Here is a 17,255-nt window from a genome sequence, read left to right on the forward strand (position 1 = left end):
ATCGCATCCACAGCCAGATGATTAAACATCTCTCATCTGACTACAAATGACACCTTCTCGTCATCTTCAACCGGATCTGTGATGGTGTCTTTCCATCGCAATGGCGGGAGAGCTCCATCATTCTAGTGCTCAAACTCAGTAAAAACCTGCTCGATGTGGATGGCTATCGGCCCACCAGCCCCCCAACGTTCTTTGTAAGCTGCTGGAACATATGGTATGTCGGCAGTTGGACTGGGTCCTGGAGTCACGTTGCCTGCTGGCTCCGTGTCAGGGCGGCTTCCGCCAGGATCGCTCTACCACTGATAATCTTGTGTCCATGGAGTCTGCCATCCTTGCAGCCGTTTCCAGACGGCAACACCGGTTGCGTCCTTTTTGACTTACATAAAGCATACGACAGGACTTGGCGACATCGTATCCTTGCCACATTGTACGAGTGGGGTCTCCGGGGACCGCTTCAGATTTTTATCCAAAACTTACTGTCGCTCTGTACTTTCTGTGTCCAAGTTGGTGCCTCCCATAGTTCCATCCATATCTAGGAGAATGAAGTCCCGCAGGGCTCTGTATTGTGTGTCTCTCTATTTTTAATGGCCATTAACGGTCTAGCAGCAGCTGTCGGGCCCTCAGTCTCACCTTCTCTGTATGCAGACAACTTCTGCTTTCCGTACTGCTGCTCCAGTACTGGTGCTGCTGACCTGCCTCCATGCAGCCATCCACAAGGTGCAGTCATGGGCTCTAACCCACGGCTTCCAGTTTTCAGCCGCAAAGTCATGTGTCGTGCACTTCTGTCGGGTGTTGTTACGTTCACCCGAAACCCACACTTTACCTTAGTGACGATCCACTCACTGTAGTGTAGACATATTGATTCCTAGGACTGGTTTTTGACACTCGATTGACTTCGCTACCTCACCTTCGTCAGCCTAAGCAGAAATGCTGGCAGCACCTCAGTGCCCTCCGTTACCTGAGCAACACCAATTGGGGTGCAGATTGCTGTACACCTCTGCAGCTCTACAGAGCCCTTTTCCAATCCCGAATTGACTTTGGGAGTGTGGTTTATATTTCGGCACTGCCTTCAGCGTTACATTTACTCGACCCTGTACACCATTGTGGGGTTCGACTAGCGACAGGAGCTTGTAGGACGAGTCCAGTGACCAGTGTACTGGTGGAGGCTGGTGTCCATCCACTGCAGACCAGACGTGCGCAACTGCTCGCCAGTTACGCAGCACACGTTCATAGTTCCCCCGAGCATCCAAATTACTGTCTCCTTTTCTCGCCCGCGGCAGTCAGTCTCCCGCTTCGGCGGCCCAGATCGGGCCTAACGATTGCGATTCGCGTGCGGTCCCTTCTCTCCGAACTGGAGTCCTTCCTTTTACCACCTCTACTTGCAGTCTGTTCACGTACGCCTCCACGGTGTACGCCTCGGCCGCAGCTTCGTCTGGCCCTGAGGACTCTGTTAACCCCATCGCTCTCTGCTGTCACTTCCTCTGACCTCGACGTGCCTCGCGACACACCCGCAGGTGCCGAAAAGTTAGCATCTCTGAACGAATATCGATAGCTGCAAAGCCGGCACAGCTCAGAGAAGTTGGTAACGTCATTGGAAAGAGAAAAATTAGTGTGTGGGTGAAAATACGCCATCGAGGGGAACAGTAGTTTGTAAGTTAATGTCAAAGTTTCTGTAATGAAACCTTAGAATTGTGTAAATGCACGGTGTCTGTTCTTTTGGACATGTCCGAAAGAACAGACATCACATGGAATCCACACCTGCAACATACATTATGTAAATTAAGGTGGTGGGGGGAGAAAGGAAAGGGCAGGAATTATTGTCAGCTGCATCAATACTTTACGTGAAAGTGGTGGCGACGAGTGAACGTGTGTACCAGACTGTCTTTTGGCCGCTATATCTCCTGCTTACTAGGTAATCGCATCCAGACACAGTGTCTATCAGAATTGTGTGCACTGTCTCGGCACACCTCAGTGCCGACCCACGTTTCCACAGGATGCCACTTATCCACAGTCCTCTTCAGTGTCCTCCACACTCACTAGCTTGAGATTCCTGCCGAGGTCGAACGGAATTATGCTTCCCCATTGAAGGTGGTGGATTCGTGGCCTGTAGAGGCAAATCGATTATATAAACGCCAGCTGTCTGTCCTTCGGACGTGAAAGAACAGACACCGAGCAGAATAAGCAGGCGTGATTTGTATTACCTAAATGGAGGCAAAGAGGAGATCAGAGTACTTCGATGTCCCACTCGGCTTTCCATGCGATGTCAGTAGCTTTGTGGGGCACCTGTTGTGATGTGGACTTTTGCCGACTGAATCTGTCTGTGCCACTAACACGAGAAGCTGCTCGAATGGAATAGTAAAACAAAATGAGAATTTTATCTGCCTATTTGTGGACTCTTGCAAATTTTCATCTTTTTCAGCATCTTCCCTACTTGTGTCATTTGGGTGGTGGGACGTTACTTGTTGTAGTTGTGTGTGAATATCTTGATAATTTACGCTGAAACCTTTTAACTGTTGATCTGTGCATACTTTGAACTAAGTAACATGCATCTTTGATTTAAAATGTCATCGAAAATGCAAACTGTATTTACTACGCTTATGTCAACCGATTTTTATGGCTATATTTTGATACCATTTCCGTTCTTGTCTGAGGGAAGTAGTATAACTCTTCTACCGGTGTGCTAAATCGACAAATGGTTTGCATTTGTTTATTGCATGTAGAGCTGAAGGGAAACACTCCTAGAAAGCAAAATCGTGGTGACACATACTGGCCAGCATACCGCTGGAAAAGTGGGGTCAGACTAACGTTTCACCAGAATTTTGACACACAATTTAATTACAATTCTTTGCCAGAAGAAAATTAAACATAAATGCATCCAAGGTGCAGAACTCGGCTTCCATTGAAAGAATAATATTGAACCCACTTAATATTTTCACTCCATACATAACACTTAAGTTGTTTCAATCTGCTGAGAAACCTAGTGTGTGTTTCTCTTGAAGCACCTGAAATTTTGGATGTTGTTAGATGTATTTAGACATCGTTTGTTGCAGGATTGTGACACTGACAACGGTTCTGTCAACGACTTGGATTCTCCGCATTTTGCAGATGAGGTAAGGTCTCATTTGAAAGTTACCTGATGACCTCAAACTTACGGCTTTTCTTTTCTGTCTGTTACGTGTTCTGTAACTGCTTTGTCTTTCTGTTGTTACTGCTGCATAATGTTTTGGTCTCATTTTATATATAGAGCTGCAAATAAAAATTATCAATCTAGCAAAGAACATCAGTAAGGGTAAATATAATGGAAGGAAACATTCCACGTGGGAAAAATTATATATAAAAAACAAAGATGAGGTGACTTACCGAACAAAAGCGCTGGCAGGTCGATAGATACACAAACAAACACAAACATACACACAAAATTCAAGCTTTCGCAACAAACTGTTGCCTCATCAGGAAAGAGGGAAGGAGAGGGGAAGACGAAAGGAAGTGGGTTTTAAGGGAGAGGGTAAGGAGTCATTCCAATCCCGGGAGCGGAAAGACTTACCTTAGGGGGAAAAAAGGACAGGTATACACTAGCACACACGCACATATCCATCCACACATACATATATGTCTGCTTGTGTCTGTATGTGTGGATGGATATGTGCGTGTGTGCTAGTGTATACCTGTCCTTTTTTCCCCCTAAGGTAAGTCTTTCCGCTCCCGGGATTGGAATGACTCCTTACCCTCTCCCTTAAAACCCACTTCCTTTAGTCTTCCCCTCTCCTTCCCTCTTTCCTGATGAGGCAACAGTTTGTTGCGAAAGCTTGAATTTTGTGTGTATGTTTGTGTTTGTTTGTGTATCTATCGACCTGCCAGCGCTTTTGTTCGGTAAGTCAGTAAGAGTAAAGTCATACAAATAACTGGTCGTAACAATTGGTGGGGATATCACATGGAAAAACACATAAGATCCGCCCTAATTAAAGCAGGGTCCAGATTTCAGGTCTTTAGTAGGATCTTGATAAAGTGCAACCTTCCTACAAAGGCAAAGTGTTTCAAAATAGTACAGCAATCCATCATAGAATACAAATATTAAATGTGAATTTCAGACAACAGATGTTGCACCAATGCAGTTAAAGATTTGACACTCCGCCATTTTGTACGAGAGATGGATTGAAGGACAGGCAAATAGAAAAGCACAAAAACTTGAGTGATTTTGATCGCTCGGTACAAAAGGAAGTCATTTTGGCATTGTATACATCAGGAGTTGAAAAGTGGATTTACGATGAGAATCCTAAGTGCAAAAAATTGTGAAAGGACCACACCGTCCACATCGACCACAGGAACCGAATCGCTTTGGCAGAAAGACGATGCTTCGTGTGTCGTAGCACCAGAGGGGCGTGGTCTATTATGAGCTGTTAAAGCCTGGGGAACAATTAATACTAAACGTTACCGACAACAGGTGACTGATCTGAACTGTTCACTGCTTGAAAAAAAAGGCCACAGAACCTGAAGAGGCAAGTCCTTTTTCTTTGTGACAGTGCTCCTTCACATATGGCAAAAAGTGTTTGTGACACATCGGAAGCATTAGACTGGAAAATTCTACGCCATGCGGATTATGTCTTACTCACCAGACTTGGCATCTTCTGAATAAGACTTTTTTGCATCGGCGGGCCACGCACTTGCTGAGCAGAGCTTTGGTTCATATCAAGATTTGGAAAAATGGCTCGATGACTGGTTTGCAGCAAAATGGGAAAATTTTTGCTGATGCGTTATTCACAAATTGCCCAAAAGATGGGAAAAATGTAAACAAACGACAGAGCACACTTTGAATAAAGCACTATTTATCAGTCTTCTGAATTTAATATGTATTTTAGACCAAAAAAAAATCTGCATTTCGTACTTGTACACCTGGTAGAACTTAAGGTTACTGTCATTTTGGTTCATGTAGCTTGGTTTGAAGTGTAAGGATCTTGGCAAAGACAGCAGAAAAAAATGCACATTTGCAACAAGAGTTACCAGGATGTGAATGTGTATGGCTAAGCCAGTGTTGTGTAGTGGTCCTGGCAGATTTCGAAGTGTATAGTTTGCGTATCTCAGTTGGTGGATACGGTTTACTATTCTGCTCACCTCAGTTTTCCACGTAGACTGTAATTGTAGATGCAGCAATCGAAGAGCTGTTCTCCTTATTGTGCAGTGTATGTCGGAAGGCAGTGGCATTAAACAATTTGTACTTCCCTTCAATAATTGTACATATACTTCTTGTGTATATATTCCATTTATTCTTCAAAACCGTTATAGTATTCTTCATATAACAAATAGTTAAGAATACAGAAGGATAGAGAATGTGCAATGAAATGTTAATTTGTTGTTACAAACTCATGACAGTCATTTATGTTTGCCTTCATTTAATTTTTGGACAATATGCTACTCCAGTGTAGGCCAGTGATTGACAGGGCCATCTGCACAGATACTTCTCTGCAATTGCTGTCTTACCTTGAAGTACATATCATCCGTGGGGTAGTCTTGTAATGATCTCTACTTTTATATTATGGTGTGTGTTTGTGTTTGTTTGGATTATGATTATCATAAATATATCCTGAACTGTTACTTCTTTACTCAACATCCAGGATAATGGTGTTAAATTTTTCCTTTCTGCTATGAGCTTCTTCACCTCTGCAACTTTTCCCATGTTGGAACCTGTAAAGTTTTGTTGAACTTCAACTGTCTGCTAAAGAATAGAAAGCACTTCTTCATAGGTACCAATATATTTCTCTTTCCTTTACAACATGGAATCACTTCTTATAAACTGTGTGAACATTAATCGATCTCGATACTTACTCTGTAAGATGTTTACTCCTTACAGCTCGGTACAAAATGTGAAAGCTAATAATAGACAATCTTCTGTGATTTCACCACATTGTCACGGTACTCGATGTTCTGTGGTGCATAGTGCGTATCCGAGTCGAGATGTGGCAGCACAGAATAAACCACCTAACCAGCAGGTATTGCAAAGTGGGGGAAATGTTCTAGTGTTGTCCCACCTTGCAAACTTACTCCTTCCATTCAGACTTGGGTGCATCCTCAAATATGAATAAACTTCCAAACAGGAGTCATTTCCAAACTCACCTCTTATCAAATAAAAACACTTCCAAATGTCACAAACACTATTCGTCAGTTAGGCAAAAAAGGGATAAAATCTCCCTTTCTCAAAGTGATATTACGCCACATATTGCTCCTCTTAGACAAATGATGCCATAGTCATCTTATTACCCAAATAAACGAAGAATATTTGTAATTCTGAACTGATTTGGAAATATACAAATTGAAAAATATTTATATACAACCAAGTAGCAGTTCGGTCAGTTTGAGTTGTTCGGTTGCCCTATGTTGCGATAATAAGTGCTGTACTGTAAGTCCATTTCCAGTCACGTCCAGTGCTCATAGAGAACTCGGCTTGAACTACCCACTTACTGCTACCTTTAACAATCAGTTACTGCAGTTTACCTGACATTGAAGCAACCTGATCAAAATTACATAAACAATGTGACAGAGTAGCATACTCATTCAGTATGCATTTAAGATCTTGAGGTAAGATTTGGTCCTCCAAAGTGGAAAACTATTTTTACATTGTCTGTATTACTATATATTTATGGACTAGTCACAGAGTAACTGTCAGTTATCCAGACAAACCGGATGGATATTCAGTGTCTAATCACAGACATAAATGGTCCGGTCGCGTTATTGTGACGGCCTGTTGGAAGCCTGAATAACCACCTCCTGCAGCACTGACTTGTAGGAAGGGTCTGCAATGTACTGAGGGGGTTGTGAGTTATGCTGACCCCAGTGCCGTAGCCAGCTGTGCGAGCTTTCTCGGTTGATGTTCCACGGCTCAAACGGCCCGATCGAGGTGCTCCCCCGTATTTAAATCGTGAGTGTTGGGTGAGCAGGTGAATATGATAAACTCACCTGGTACTCTTTGAACCACACATTTGCAGTGCAATAAGCTGTGTGACATGTTGCATTGTCCTGCTGGTAGATGCCATTGTGCCAGAGAAAAAACAAACTGCATGTACAGATAGACATTGTTCCCAGTGATAGAAATGTACTTGTGTTTGTCTATTGTCCTTTCCACAATGACAAGATCACCCAAGGAATGCCTTGAAAACATACCCAGAGAGCACTCCTTCCTCTGGCCTGGACCCTTCTGATTACTGAGGGCCGTACACCCCAATGCCATGTCCAGTAAAGCATAAAATGCGATTCATCTGAAGAGGCACCTGTCACCTCTCATTGGACATCCAATTGCGGTATTGGTGTGCAATTTCCAGCCTTCGTCACCAATGAACAGAAGTCAACTCAAGTGCAGTAACGTTCGCTGAACAATCATTGAGGAAATACTGTCTGTAGCCCCTTTGTTCACCTGGGTGGTTAGTTGCTCAACAGTTGCGCATCGTTTCACTTGTACATATCCCCGCAGCCGTTATTCACTCCTGTGGTCTGTGGTGCACCACAGTTATCAAATGCCGGTTTTGGGAAGTGCCATTTTGCCATGCACAATACACTTTAACCATGGTGGCACAGAACCAGATTGCAAACTTAGCTATTTCAAAAATGCTTCCAATCTTGGCCTGAAAGCAAATGGTCATTTTCTCTTCAATGTCAGATTAACTGTTCCGTTTCCACATTATGACAACTACTGCACTGTTTTCCACATCCCCTGACACACTTCATATACCCTCCACTGCTAGCGCTGTCATCTGCCATCTGTGAGTATTGTTGCATGCTGACATTGAATATGGGGTCCGCCCCCGGTAGCTAAGTGGTCAGCGCGACAGACTGTCAATCCAAAGGGCTTGGGTTTGATTCTCGGCTGGGTCGGAGATTTTCTCCGCCCAGGGACTGGGTGTTGTGTTGTCCTAATCATCATCATCATTTCATCCCCATCGACTCGCAAGTCGCCGAAGTGGCGTCAAATCGAAAGACTTCCACCAGGCGAGCGGTCTACCCGACGGGAGGCCCTCGTCACACACCATTTTTTTTATTTTATTGAATATGGGCAGTGGTCACATTAATCCTATAGCAGGTGCACCATATTTTTGTAACGAGTGTGGGTGCATGGCGTTCTTCGTACACGTGTAAAGAATAGCTACCTTTATGTTACAGAGGTAAAAATTTATTGCCAAATCACACTTTAGTCTTAGTTTAGTTTATCAATGATAAAATACCTACATCTACATCCATACATATACATCATATAATGGTAAGACAGAGATTCAGGAACCAGGTGTTAAATTGTAGTACATTTCCAGGGGCAGATGTGGACTCTGATCACAATCTATTGGTTATGAACTGTAGATTAAAACTGAAGAAATTGCAAAAAGGTGGGAATTTAAGGAGATGGGACTTGGATAACCTGACTAAACCAGAGGCTAAACAGAGTTTCAGGAACAGCATAAGGGAACAATTGACAGGAATGGGGGAAAGAAATACAGAAGACGACGAATGGGTAGCTCTGAGGGATGGTTGGTTGGTTTTTGGGGAAAGAGACCAGACAGCGTGGTCATCGGTCTCAGCGGATTAGGGAAGGATGGGGAAGGAAGTCGGCTGTGCCCTTTCAGAGGAACCATCCCGGCATTTGCCTGGAGTGATTTAGGGAAATCACGGAAAACCTAAATCCAGATGGCCGGACCCGGGATTGAACCGTCGTCCTCCCAAATTCAAGTCCAGTGCTAACCTGAGGGATGAAGTAGTGAAGGAAGCAAAGGATCAAGTAGGTAAAAAGACGAGGGCTAGTAGAAATCCTTGGGTAACAGAAGAAATATTGAATTTAATTGATGAAAGGAGAAAATATAAAAATGCAGTAAATGAAGCAGGCAAAAAGGAATACAAACGTCTCAAAAATGAGATCAACAGGAAGTGCAAAATGGCTAAGCAGGGATGGCTAGAGGACAAATGTAAGGATGTAGAGGCTTATCTCACTAGGGGTAAGACAGATACAGCCTACAGGAAAATTAAAGAGACCTTTTGAGAAAAGAGAGTGCAAAATGGCTAAGCAGGGATGGCTAGAGGACAAATGTAAGGATGTAGAGGCTTATCTCACTAGGGGTAAGACAGATACAGCCTACAGGAAAATTAAAGAGACCTTTGGAGAAAAGAGTCACTTGCATGAATATCAAGAGCTCAGATGGAAACCCAGTTCTAAGCAAAGAGGGGAAAGCAGAAAGGTGGAAGGAGTATATAGAGGGTCTATAGAAGGGCGATGAACTTGAGGACAATATTATGGAAATGGAAGAGGATGTAGATGAAGATGAAATGGGAGATACGATACTGCGTGAAGAGTTTGACAGAGCACTGAAAGACGCAAGTCGAAACAAGGCCCCGGGAGTAGACAACATTCCATTAGAACTACTGACAGCCTTGGGAGAGCCAGTCCTGATAAAACTCTACCATCTGGTGAGCAAGATGTAGGAGATAGGCGAAATACCCTCAGACTTCAAGAAGAATATAATAATTCCAATCCCAAAGAAAGCAGGTGTTGACAGATGTGAAAATTACTGAACTATCAGTTTAATAAGTGACAGCTGCAAAATACTAACACGAATTATTTACAGACGAATGGAAAAACCGGTAGAAGCCGACCTCGGGGACGATCAGTTTGGATTCCGTAGAAATGTTGGAACACGTGAGGTAATACTGATCCTACAAGTTATTTTAGAAGATAGATTAAGGAAAGGCAAACCTACATTTCAAGCATTTGTAGACTTAGAGAAAGCTTTTGACAATGTTGACTGGAATACTCTCTTTCAAATTCTAAAGGTGGCAGGGGTAAAATACAGGGAGCGAAAGGCTATTTACAATTTGTACAAAAACCAGATGGCAGTTATAAGAGCCGAAGGACATGAAAGGGAAGCAGTGGTTGGGAAGGGAGTGAGCCAAGGTTGTAACCTCTCCCCAATGTTATTCAATCTGTATATTGAGCAAGCAGTAAAGGAAACAAAAGAAAAATTCGGAGTAGGTATTAAAATTCATGGAGAAGAAATAAAAACTTTGAGGTTCGCCGATGACATTGTAATTCTGTCAGAGACAGCAAAGGACTTAGAAGAGCAGTTGAACGGAATGGACAGTGTCTTGAAAGGAGGATATAAGATGAACATCAACAAAAGTAAAACGAGGATAACAGAATGTAGTCGAATTAAGTCGGGTGATGTTGAGGGAATTAGATTAGGAAATGAGACACTTCAAGTAGTAAAGGAGTTTTGCTATTTGGGGAGCGAAATAACTGACAATGATCGAAGTAGAGGGGATATAAAATGTAGACTGGCACTGGCAAGGAAAGCGTTTCTGAAGAAGAGATTTGTTAACATTGAGTATAGATTTAAGTGTCAGGAAGTCGTTTCTGAAAATATTTGTATGGAGTGTAGCCATGTATGGAAGTGAAACATGGACAATAAATAGTTTGGACAAGAAGAGAATAGAAGCTTTCAAAGTGTGGTGCTACAGAAGAATGTTGAAGATTAGGTGGGTAGATCACGTAACTAATGAGGAGATATTGAATAGGATTGGGGAGAATAGAAGTTTGTGGCCCAACTTAACTAGAAGAAGGGATCGGTTGGTAGGACATGTCCTGAGACATCGAGGGATCACCAGTTTAGTATTGGAGGGCAGCGTGGAGGGTAAAAATCGTTGAGGAAGACCAAGAATACACCAAGCAGATTCAGAAGGATGTAGGTTGCAGTAGATACTAGGAGATGAAGAAGCTTGCACAGGATTGAGTAGCATGGAGAGCTGCACCAAACCAGTCTCAGGACTGAAGACCACAACAACAGGTGTTTGAGTAATTCATTCAATTCATGTAAAGGTGTGTGGGATTAGTTTTGGTATTTATTGTCAAAAAAATTGTGTTTGTGAATCAGCAACTTTTCTACATCTACGTCTATACTCCGCAAGCCGCCGGACTGTGTGTGACAGAGAGTACTTTGAGTACCTCTATCAGTCCTCCCTTCTATTCCAGTCTTGTATTGTTTGTGGAAAGAAAGATTGTTGGTATGCTTCTGTGTGGGCTCTAATCTCTCTGATTTTATCCTAATGGTCTCTTCGCTAGTTTATATTATATGAGCTAAAGCACTATTTGATTTAAACAATGATAAAATAAACTTTAAAAATAGGTTAAGCAAAGGGAAACCTACTTGTATAGTATTTATAGACTTACAGAAAGCTTTTGACAATGTTGACTGTATCACTCTCTTTCAAATTCTAAAGGTGGCGGAGTCAAATACAGGGAGCGAAAGGCTATTTACAATTTTTGCAGAAACCAGCTGACAGTCATCAGAGTCGAGGAGTACGAAACGGAATCAGTGGTTGAGAAGGGAGTGAGACATGTTTGTAACCTATCCCCAATGTTATTCGGTCTGTACATTGAGCAAGCAGTAAAGGAAACAAAGGAAAAACTTGGAGTGGGAATTAAAGTTGAGGGAGTAGAAATAAAAACTTATAGATTTGCCAGTGACATTGTAATTCTTTCAGAGATGGCAAAGGACGTGGAACAACAGTTGAACGGAACGGACAGTGTCTTGAAAGGAAGATATAAGATGAACATCAACAAAAGCAAAAAGAGGATAATGGAATGTAGTCGAATTAAGTCGGGTGATGCTGAGGGAATTAGATTACGAAATGAGACGCTTAAAGTAGTAAAGGAGTTTTTCTATTTGGGGAGCAAAATAACTGATGATGGTCGAAGTAGAGAGAATATCAAATGTAGACTGGCAATGGCAAGGAAAGCGTTTCTGAAGAAGAGAAATTTGTTAACATCGAGTATAGATTTAAGTGTCAGGAAGTCGTTTCTGAAAGTATTTGTATGGAGTGTAGTCATTTATGGAAGTGAAACATGGACGATAAATAGTTTGGACAAGAGGAATGCTGAAGATTAGATGGGTAGATCACATAACTAATGAGGAGGTATTGAATAGGATTGGGGAGAAGAGGAGTTTGTGGCACAACATGACAAGAAGAAGGGACCGGTTGGTAGGACATGTTCTGAGGCATCAAGGGATTACCAGTTTAGTACTGGAGGGAAGTGCGGAGGTTAAAAATCGTAGAGGGAGACAGAGATAAATACGGTAAACAGATCGAAAAGTATGTAGGTTACAGTAGTTATTCAGAGATGGAGGCCTGCACAGGAGAGAGTAACATGGAGGAGAGCTGCATCAAACCGATGTTTGGACTGAAGATCACAATTACAACAACAAACAAACAAAATAAACTTTTACTATATCACTCTGTTGGCATGTGCAAGTTCTACCACTCACTGATCCACTCGAAGCATTAAACAGTGCAGTTGCATCAGGTCCCAGCCAACCACTTACTAGATTGCTAATTATCTTGTAGACAACTGCATCATTATGGGATTGCACTGCTAGCTTGTAATCTAGGTTGTTTTCTCACACAAATTGTAAATTTTTCCTCACCTATCTCACTGTTTATTTTATATTGCCACTGCTGACTTGGAATTCTGACAGAATAACTTTGGGCTCACAAATGTCAAACAAGGACTGAATGGCACAAGAAAATTTATTTCAGTTGGCACACACATAGGTGCATCTGCTTAAGGATCAGTGTTGCTGGGCTGTGTAAAATCCTTCAGTATCATCTTCTGTTGTCCATTTAATGTTTAAACTCTTTGGGAAGTGGTAAAAACAGGTTTCTAAACACCAGGAGCATGTACTGGATATTGACATCTGTAATGTGTCCTATGTTAATTCACGGGTCTATAGTATGGTGGAATACAGTAGAACAAAAGGTGCCTGCTAAGGATTTTGGGAAGATGCAGAGACTGGCCTCCTCATCTGTAACAGCTGGAACTCACAGCACACCCATGGCTGGAATGGACACCGTGCCGGCCAGACGTGTCCCTGTTACGCCATCGCCACAGTGGAGGCAGCAGCACTGGCACACGGGCTAAAAACTGAAAACCTTTAGGATATCCAGAATCTCACATAAAATAGTGGTAATGAGAAATAAGGTATGGTCGGGGCAATGTTGGATGACTCTACAGTAACTTCCAGCTGCTTCAATAAATCTTTCTAAGTAACAGTCTAAAGTAGTGTGTAGTAGAATAATGAACCACAGTACTGTACGGAAAACCTCTGATTTATTGATAGATGGAAAGCAGACTCGGGTCCCGGGGCTGGGATAAACGGGTACAGCCTAGACTAGAGAGAGCAGTTTCTCTAGAGAAGCTGGCCACAGGAGTCCAGGTGGAAATATTTGCTGCCGACTTGTGTGGAGGAAAATCTACATCTTTTCTACAAAAATTGTGGCATCTACATTCGTTCGGACAGCCGAGCAACTCTGAAGTTTTCACCACCGTCTGCAACAGGGTCAAAGATTGTTGCAGAATGCCATGTAACCTTGTGAGGCTATGGGGAAACAACAGGGTAAACCTGCTGTGGTGTCCCTGGCCACTCGGGAAACCCGGCAGTGAACAAGCTGGTAGGCTGGCCAGGACAGGAAAGACGATTCAGTTTGCTGGATTGGAACCTATCTTAACCATCACTAAGGCCTGCAGTAAAATACACTCGTGCTCATAGATTAAGGATAAATGCAAAATGTTGTGCCACACAACATGACACTACACAAAACTGGTGCTAATAGCATAGGCACGTAGGGAACACACACAGCACAGATCTGTAAGTCCATGGTATTGGTGATAAGTTGAGAAAACCATCCCAAAACATGTGCTACAAAACGCCGCTGTTTCCTGCACATGTAGCCCGACATCAATATGGGGTATGATCACCGTGCACACGTACACAGGCCGCACAACGGGTTGGCATACTCTGGATCAGGTAGTCGAGCAGCTGCTGGGGTATAGCCTCCCATTCTTGCACTAGTGCCTGTCGGAGCTCCTGAAGTGTCGTAAGGGTTTGAAGACGTGAAGCGATATGTAGCCTCTGACAAGTTGTTTTCTTTTACTGGAAGATTTTAAATTCCCGATTGAATGTTTGTGTCAAACTGCAGAATGCCGCGCTCGAATCCACACTGTGCATTCGTCAGTAAATTGCGAGACTCGAGCCACCGTACCAGCCAGACAATAATAGTACATTCCGTCATGTTGAAAACACAGCTGGAGAGAGAAATGAGACAGTAGCTAGAAAGGTGGTTTCTGTCCTTATTGGGCTTCAGTATGGGTACAACTGTGGCTTCATGCCAGTGTCCGGGAAACTTCTACATCTACATACATACTGCGCAATCCACCATATGGTGCGTGGCGGAGGGTACCTCGTACAACTACTAACATCTTCTCTCCCTGTTCCACTCCCAAACAAAACAAGGGAAAAATGACTGCCTATATGCCTCCTGTACAAGCCCTAATCTCTTATCTTATCTTTGTGGTCTTTCCGCTAAATGTAAGTTGGTGGCAGTAAAATTGTACTGCAGTCAGCCTCAAGTGCTGGTTCTCTAAATTTCCTGAGTAGCGACTCCCGAAAAGAACACCTCCTTTCCTCCAGAGACTCCCACCCGAGTTCCTGAAGCATTTCCGTAACACTCGCATGATGATCAAACCTACCAGTAACAAATCTAGTAGCCCGCCTCTGAATTTCTTGTGTGTCCCCTCTCAATCCGACCTGATAGGGATCCCAAATGCTCGAGCAGTACTCGAGAATAGGTCGTATTAGTGTTTTATAAGCGGTCTCCTTTACAGATGAACCACATCTTCCCAAAATTCTACAAATGAACCGAAGATGACTCTCCGCCTTACCCACAACTGCCATTACACGCTTGTCCCACTTCATATCCCTCTGCAATATTACGCCGAAATATTTAATCGACGTGACTGTGTCAAGCGCTAGACTACTAATGGAGTATTCAAACATGACGGAATTCTTTTTTCTATACATCTGCATTAATTTACATTTATCTATTTTTAGAGTTAGCTGCCATTCTTTACACCAATCACAAATCCTGTCCGAGTCATCTCGTATCCTCCTACAGTCACTCGACTACGACACCTTGCCGTACACCACAGCACCATCAGCAAACAGCTGCACATTGCTATCGATCCTATCCAAAAGATCATTTACGTAGATAGAAAACAGCGGACCTACCCCACTTCCCTGGGGCATTCCAGATGATACCCTCACCTCCGATGAACACTCACCATCGAGGACAACCTACTGGGTTATATTACTTGAGAAGTCCTTGAGCCACTCGCATACTTGGGAACCAAGTCAAATGCTTTCTGGAAGTCAACGAATATGTCATCCGTCTGATACCCTTCATCCATTGTTCGCAAGATATCGTGTGAAAAAGGGCGAGTTGCGTTTCGCAGGAGCGATGCTTTTTAAAGCTGTGCTGATACATGGACAGCAACTTCTCTGTCTCAAGGAAATTCATTATATTCAAACTGCATGCCGTATGGGCAGATGCAGTTGTACATATTATGCAGAAAGTGCTTGCCCACAAGAGAAAGGTGCTGCAACATGTGAATGTGAACACGTCTGGCCCTGCGGCAGAGGATCGGGATGAAATAAGAGCACGATCCAGCTCCCTTGTAGTGAAGGCGGCGTTGTAGCGCTCGCGGTTCAGAGAATAAGAGGGAGGAGGTTGAAATCTCAGCAAAATGGCGGCATTGTGACATTGGTGATGTCGTTTACAGCAAGCTCCATCACTGTCATGCCTCTATTGCTGCCAGAGGTGGTCACACCCCACACTGAGCACATTAACCAGTTTTCGCAATGTGTGCACAAATCTGTAAAGTTGGGAAAAACTAAGAACATTTTTGTCTCTTGTTATGCACGTTGGAGTTGTTTACATTCTGTAATTTTTACTTTGTTTCTACGTTGCTCTCACGTGTTTATACTGTTTTGCGACAAAATAAATGCAACCTTGCAAAATTTCCTTTTTTGCATTAATTTTGAACACCAGTGTATTTGTATTGTCTGCTATGCTGATCTGGCAGCAGACATTTAATATTGTGTATCTGCATTGAGAGCGACACTATTGCAAGTGAAGAGGAAGAATTGATGATATGTGGTGCCGTGTCAATTATACTCGAGGAAACAAATAAAATAGAATGAGATCACTTACCGACTTCCGACAAATTTTACCCACAATTTCAAACATTCACCAAACTTTTTCTCACCGCCATCCTCCACAGATGACAAAAGGAAAAATGTTTATCATTTAGTACATTTTCACTTTTTGTGCTGTAAAACTTGGGCATCAGATATTTCTTATAATTTGTTAGCCATCAGTGAATATTTTCGAGGGAGTCTCAGATTTTGCTTCGAGGCTATGTCGTAAGTTAGTGTATAAATTAACAAAATGTGTACAGATAATTTGCAAAATTGTGTATATTTACATAATTATTGCCATATTGAATGTCCTTTTTTCAGATACCAAAATGCCAAGGTGCTGTAGTGTGGCTGGCTGTAAAAGTAATTACAAATCACAAAATGAATCTGTCAGCACATTTACTTTACCCAGTGATGAAGAACTAAAGAAAAAGTGGCTGAGAAAAATTCCGACTGACTTCTCAGAGTTAAAGAACCCTATAATATGCATAAAGCATTTTAGTGAAGACTGCATAGTGAAAACACAGCAGTTCGTAGTTGACGGAGAAGTAAAAACATTTGTAAGAAGTGTTCCAAAACTAAAACCAGATGCAGTGCCGTCGATTTTTCCAAATTTGCACCGATACACGACAACAGCTGGACTCTCGTGCAGGAGGCTTTACGGTGCAGAAAGTGATAATTTTGAAAAAGCAACGGTAAGAAGCTCGAAAGATTAGGGGCAGTATAAATGACACAATGTTAATAATATTATGGGAGACTCACATAAATGTTTTTCAATTGGTGCCTGTGTAAATAAGAAACAGTGGTTCTGTACTGAGGGTGAAGAAAAGAAAGTGCTGCATTTGAGTCAGCCGTCGGACCCTGCCACTGCCCAGTAGCCCACCACTGCCATAACCTGTCGTGTTGGCGTTGTCTTTTTGTGAAGTGAAGGTAGTTTCACGGAACTAACTCCTCGGAATGATCGTTCTGCAGCCATGTAAACATACAGTGCACAGTACGTTACATTGGTTTGAGGGTCAACTGCCAGTCCCTGCACGAAACGTCGATCCTATGCCAGTTTTCCTGCATTTCGTTACAGTTTCCTCTAGATAGCTGTGTCATCGGCATAGAGTGCTCGGTCTCTCTGCTAACTTGCTTAGTGGTGTCTTTGGTGTAAATTATGGTGGTGGTGGTGGTGGTGGTGGTGGTGGTGGTGGTGGT

General features: G+C 42.8%; 1 protein-coding gene across 1 annotated transcript in view; it reads left to right on the forward strand.

The window, feature by feature from the left end:
- LOC124720074 overlaps positions 1 to 17,255 on the forward strand; it is a 216,059-nt gene that overhangs the window by 92,595 nt on the left and 106,209 nt on the right. Inside the window, exon 7 of the mRNA XM_047245342.1 lies at positions 3,051 to 3,110. Coding sequence (XP_047101298.1) covers positions 3,051 to 3,110 — 60 coding nt within the window. The remainder of the gene's footprint in view (positions 1 to 3,050; positions 3,111 to 17,255) is intronic.

The sequence above is a fragment of the Schistocerca piceifrons genome, chromosome 11, assembly GCF_021461385.2.
Source record: "Schistocerca piceifrons isolate TAMUIC-IGC-003096 chromosome 11, iqSchPice1.1, whole genome shotgun sequence".
Classification (NCBI taxonomy): domain Eukaryota; kingdom Metazoa; phylum Arthropoda; class Insecta; order Orthoptera; family Acrididae; genus Schistocerca; species Schistocerca piceifrons.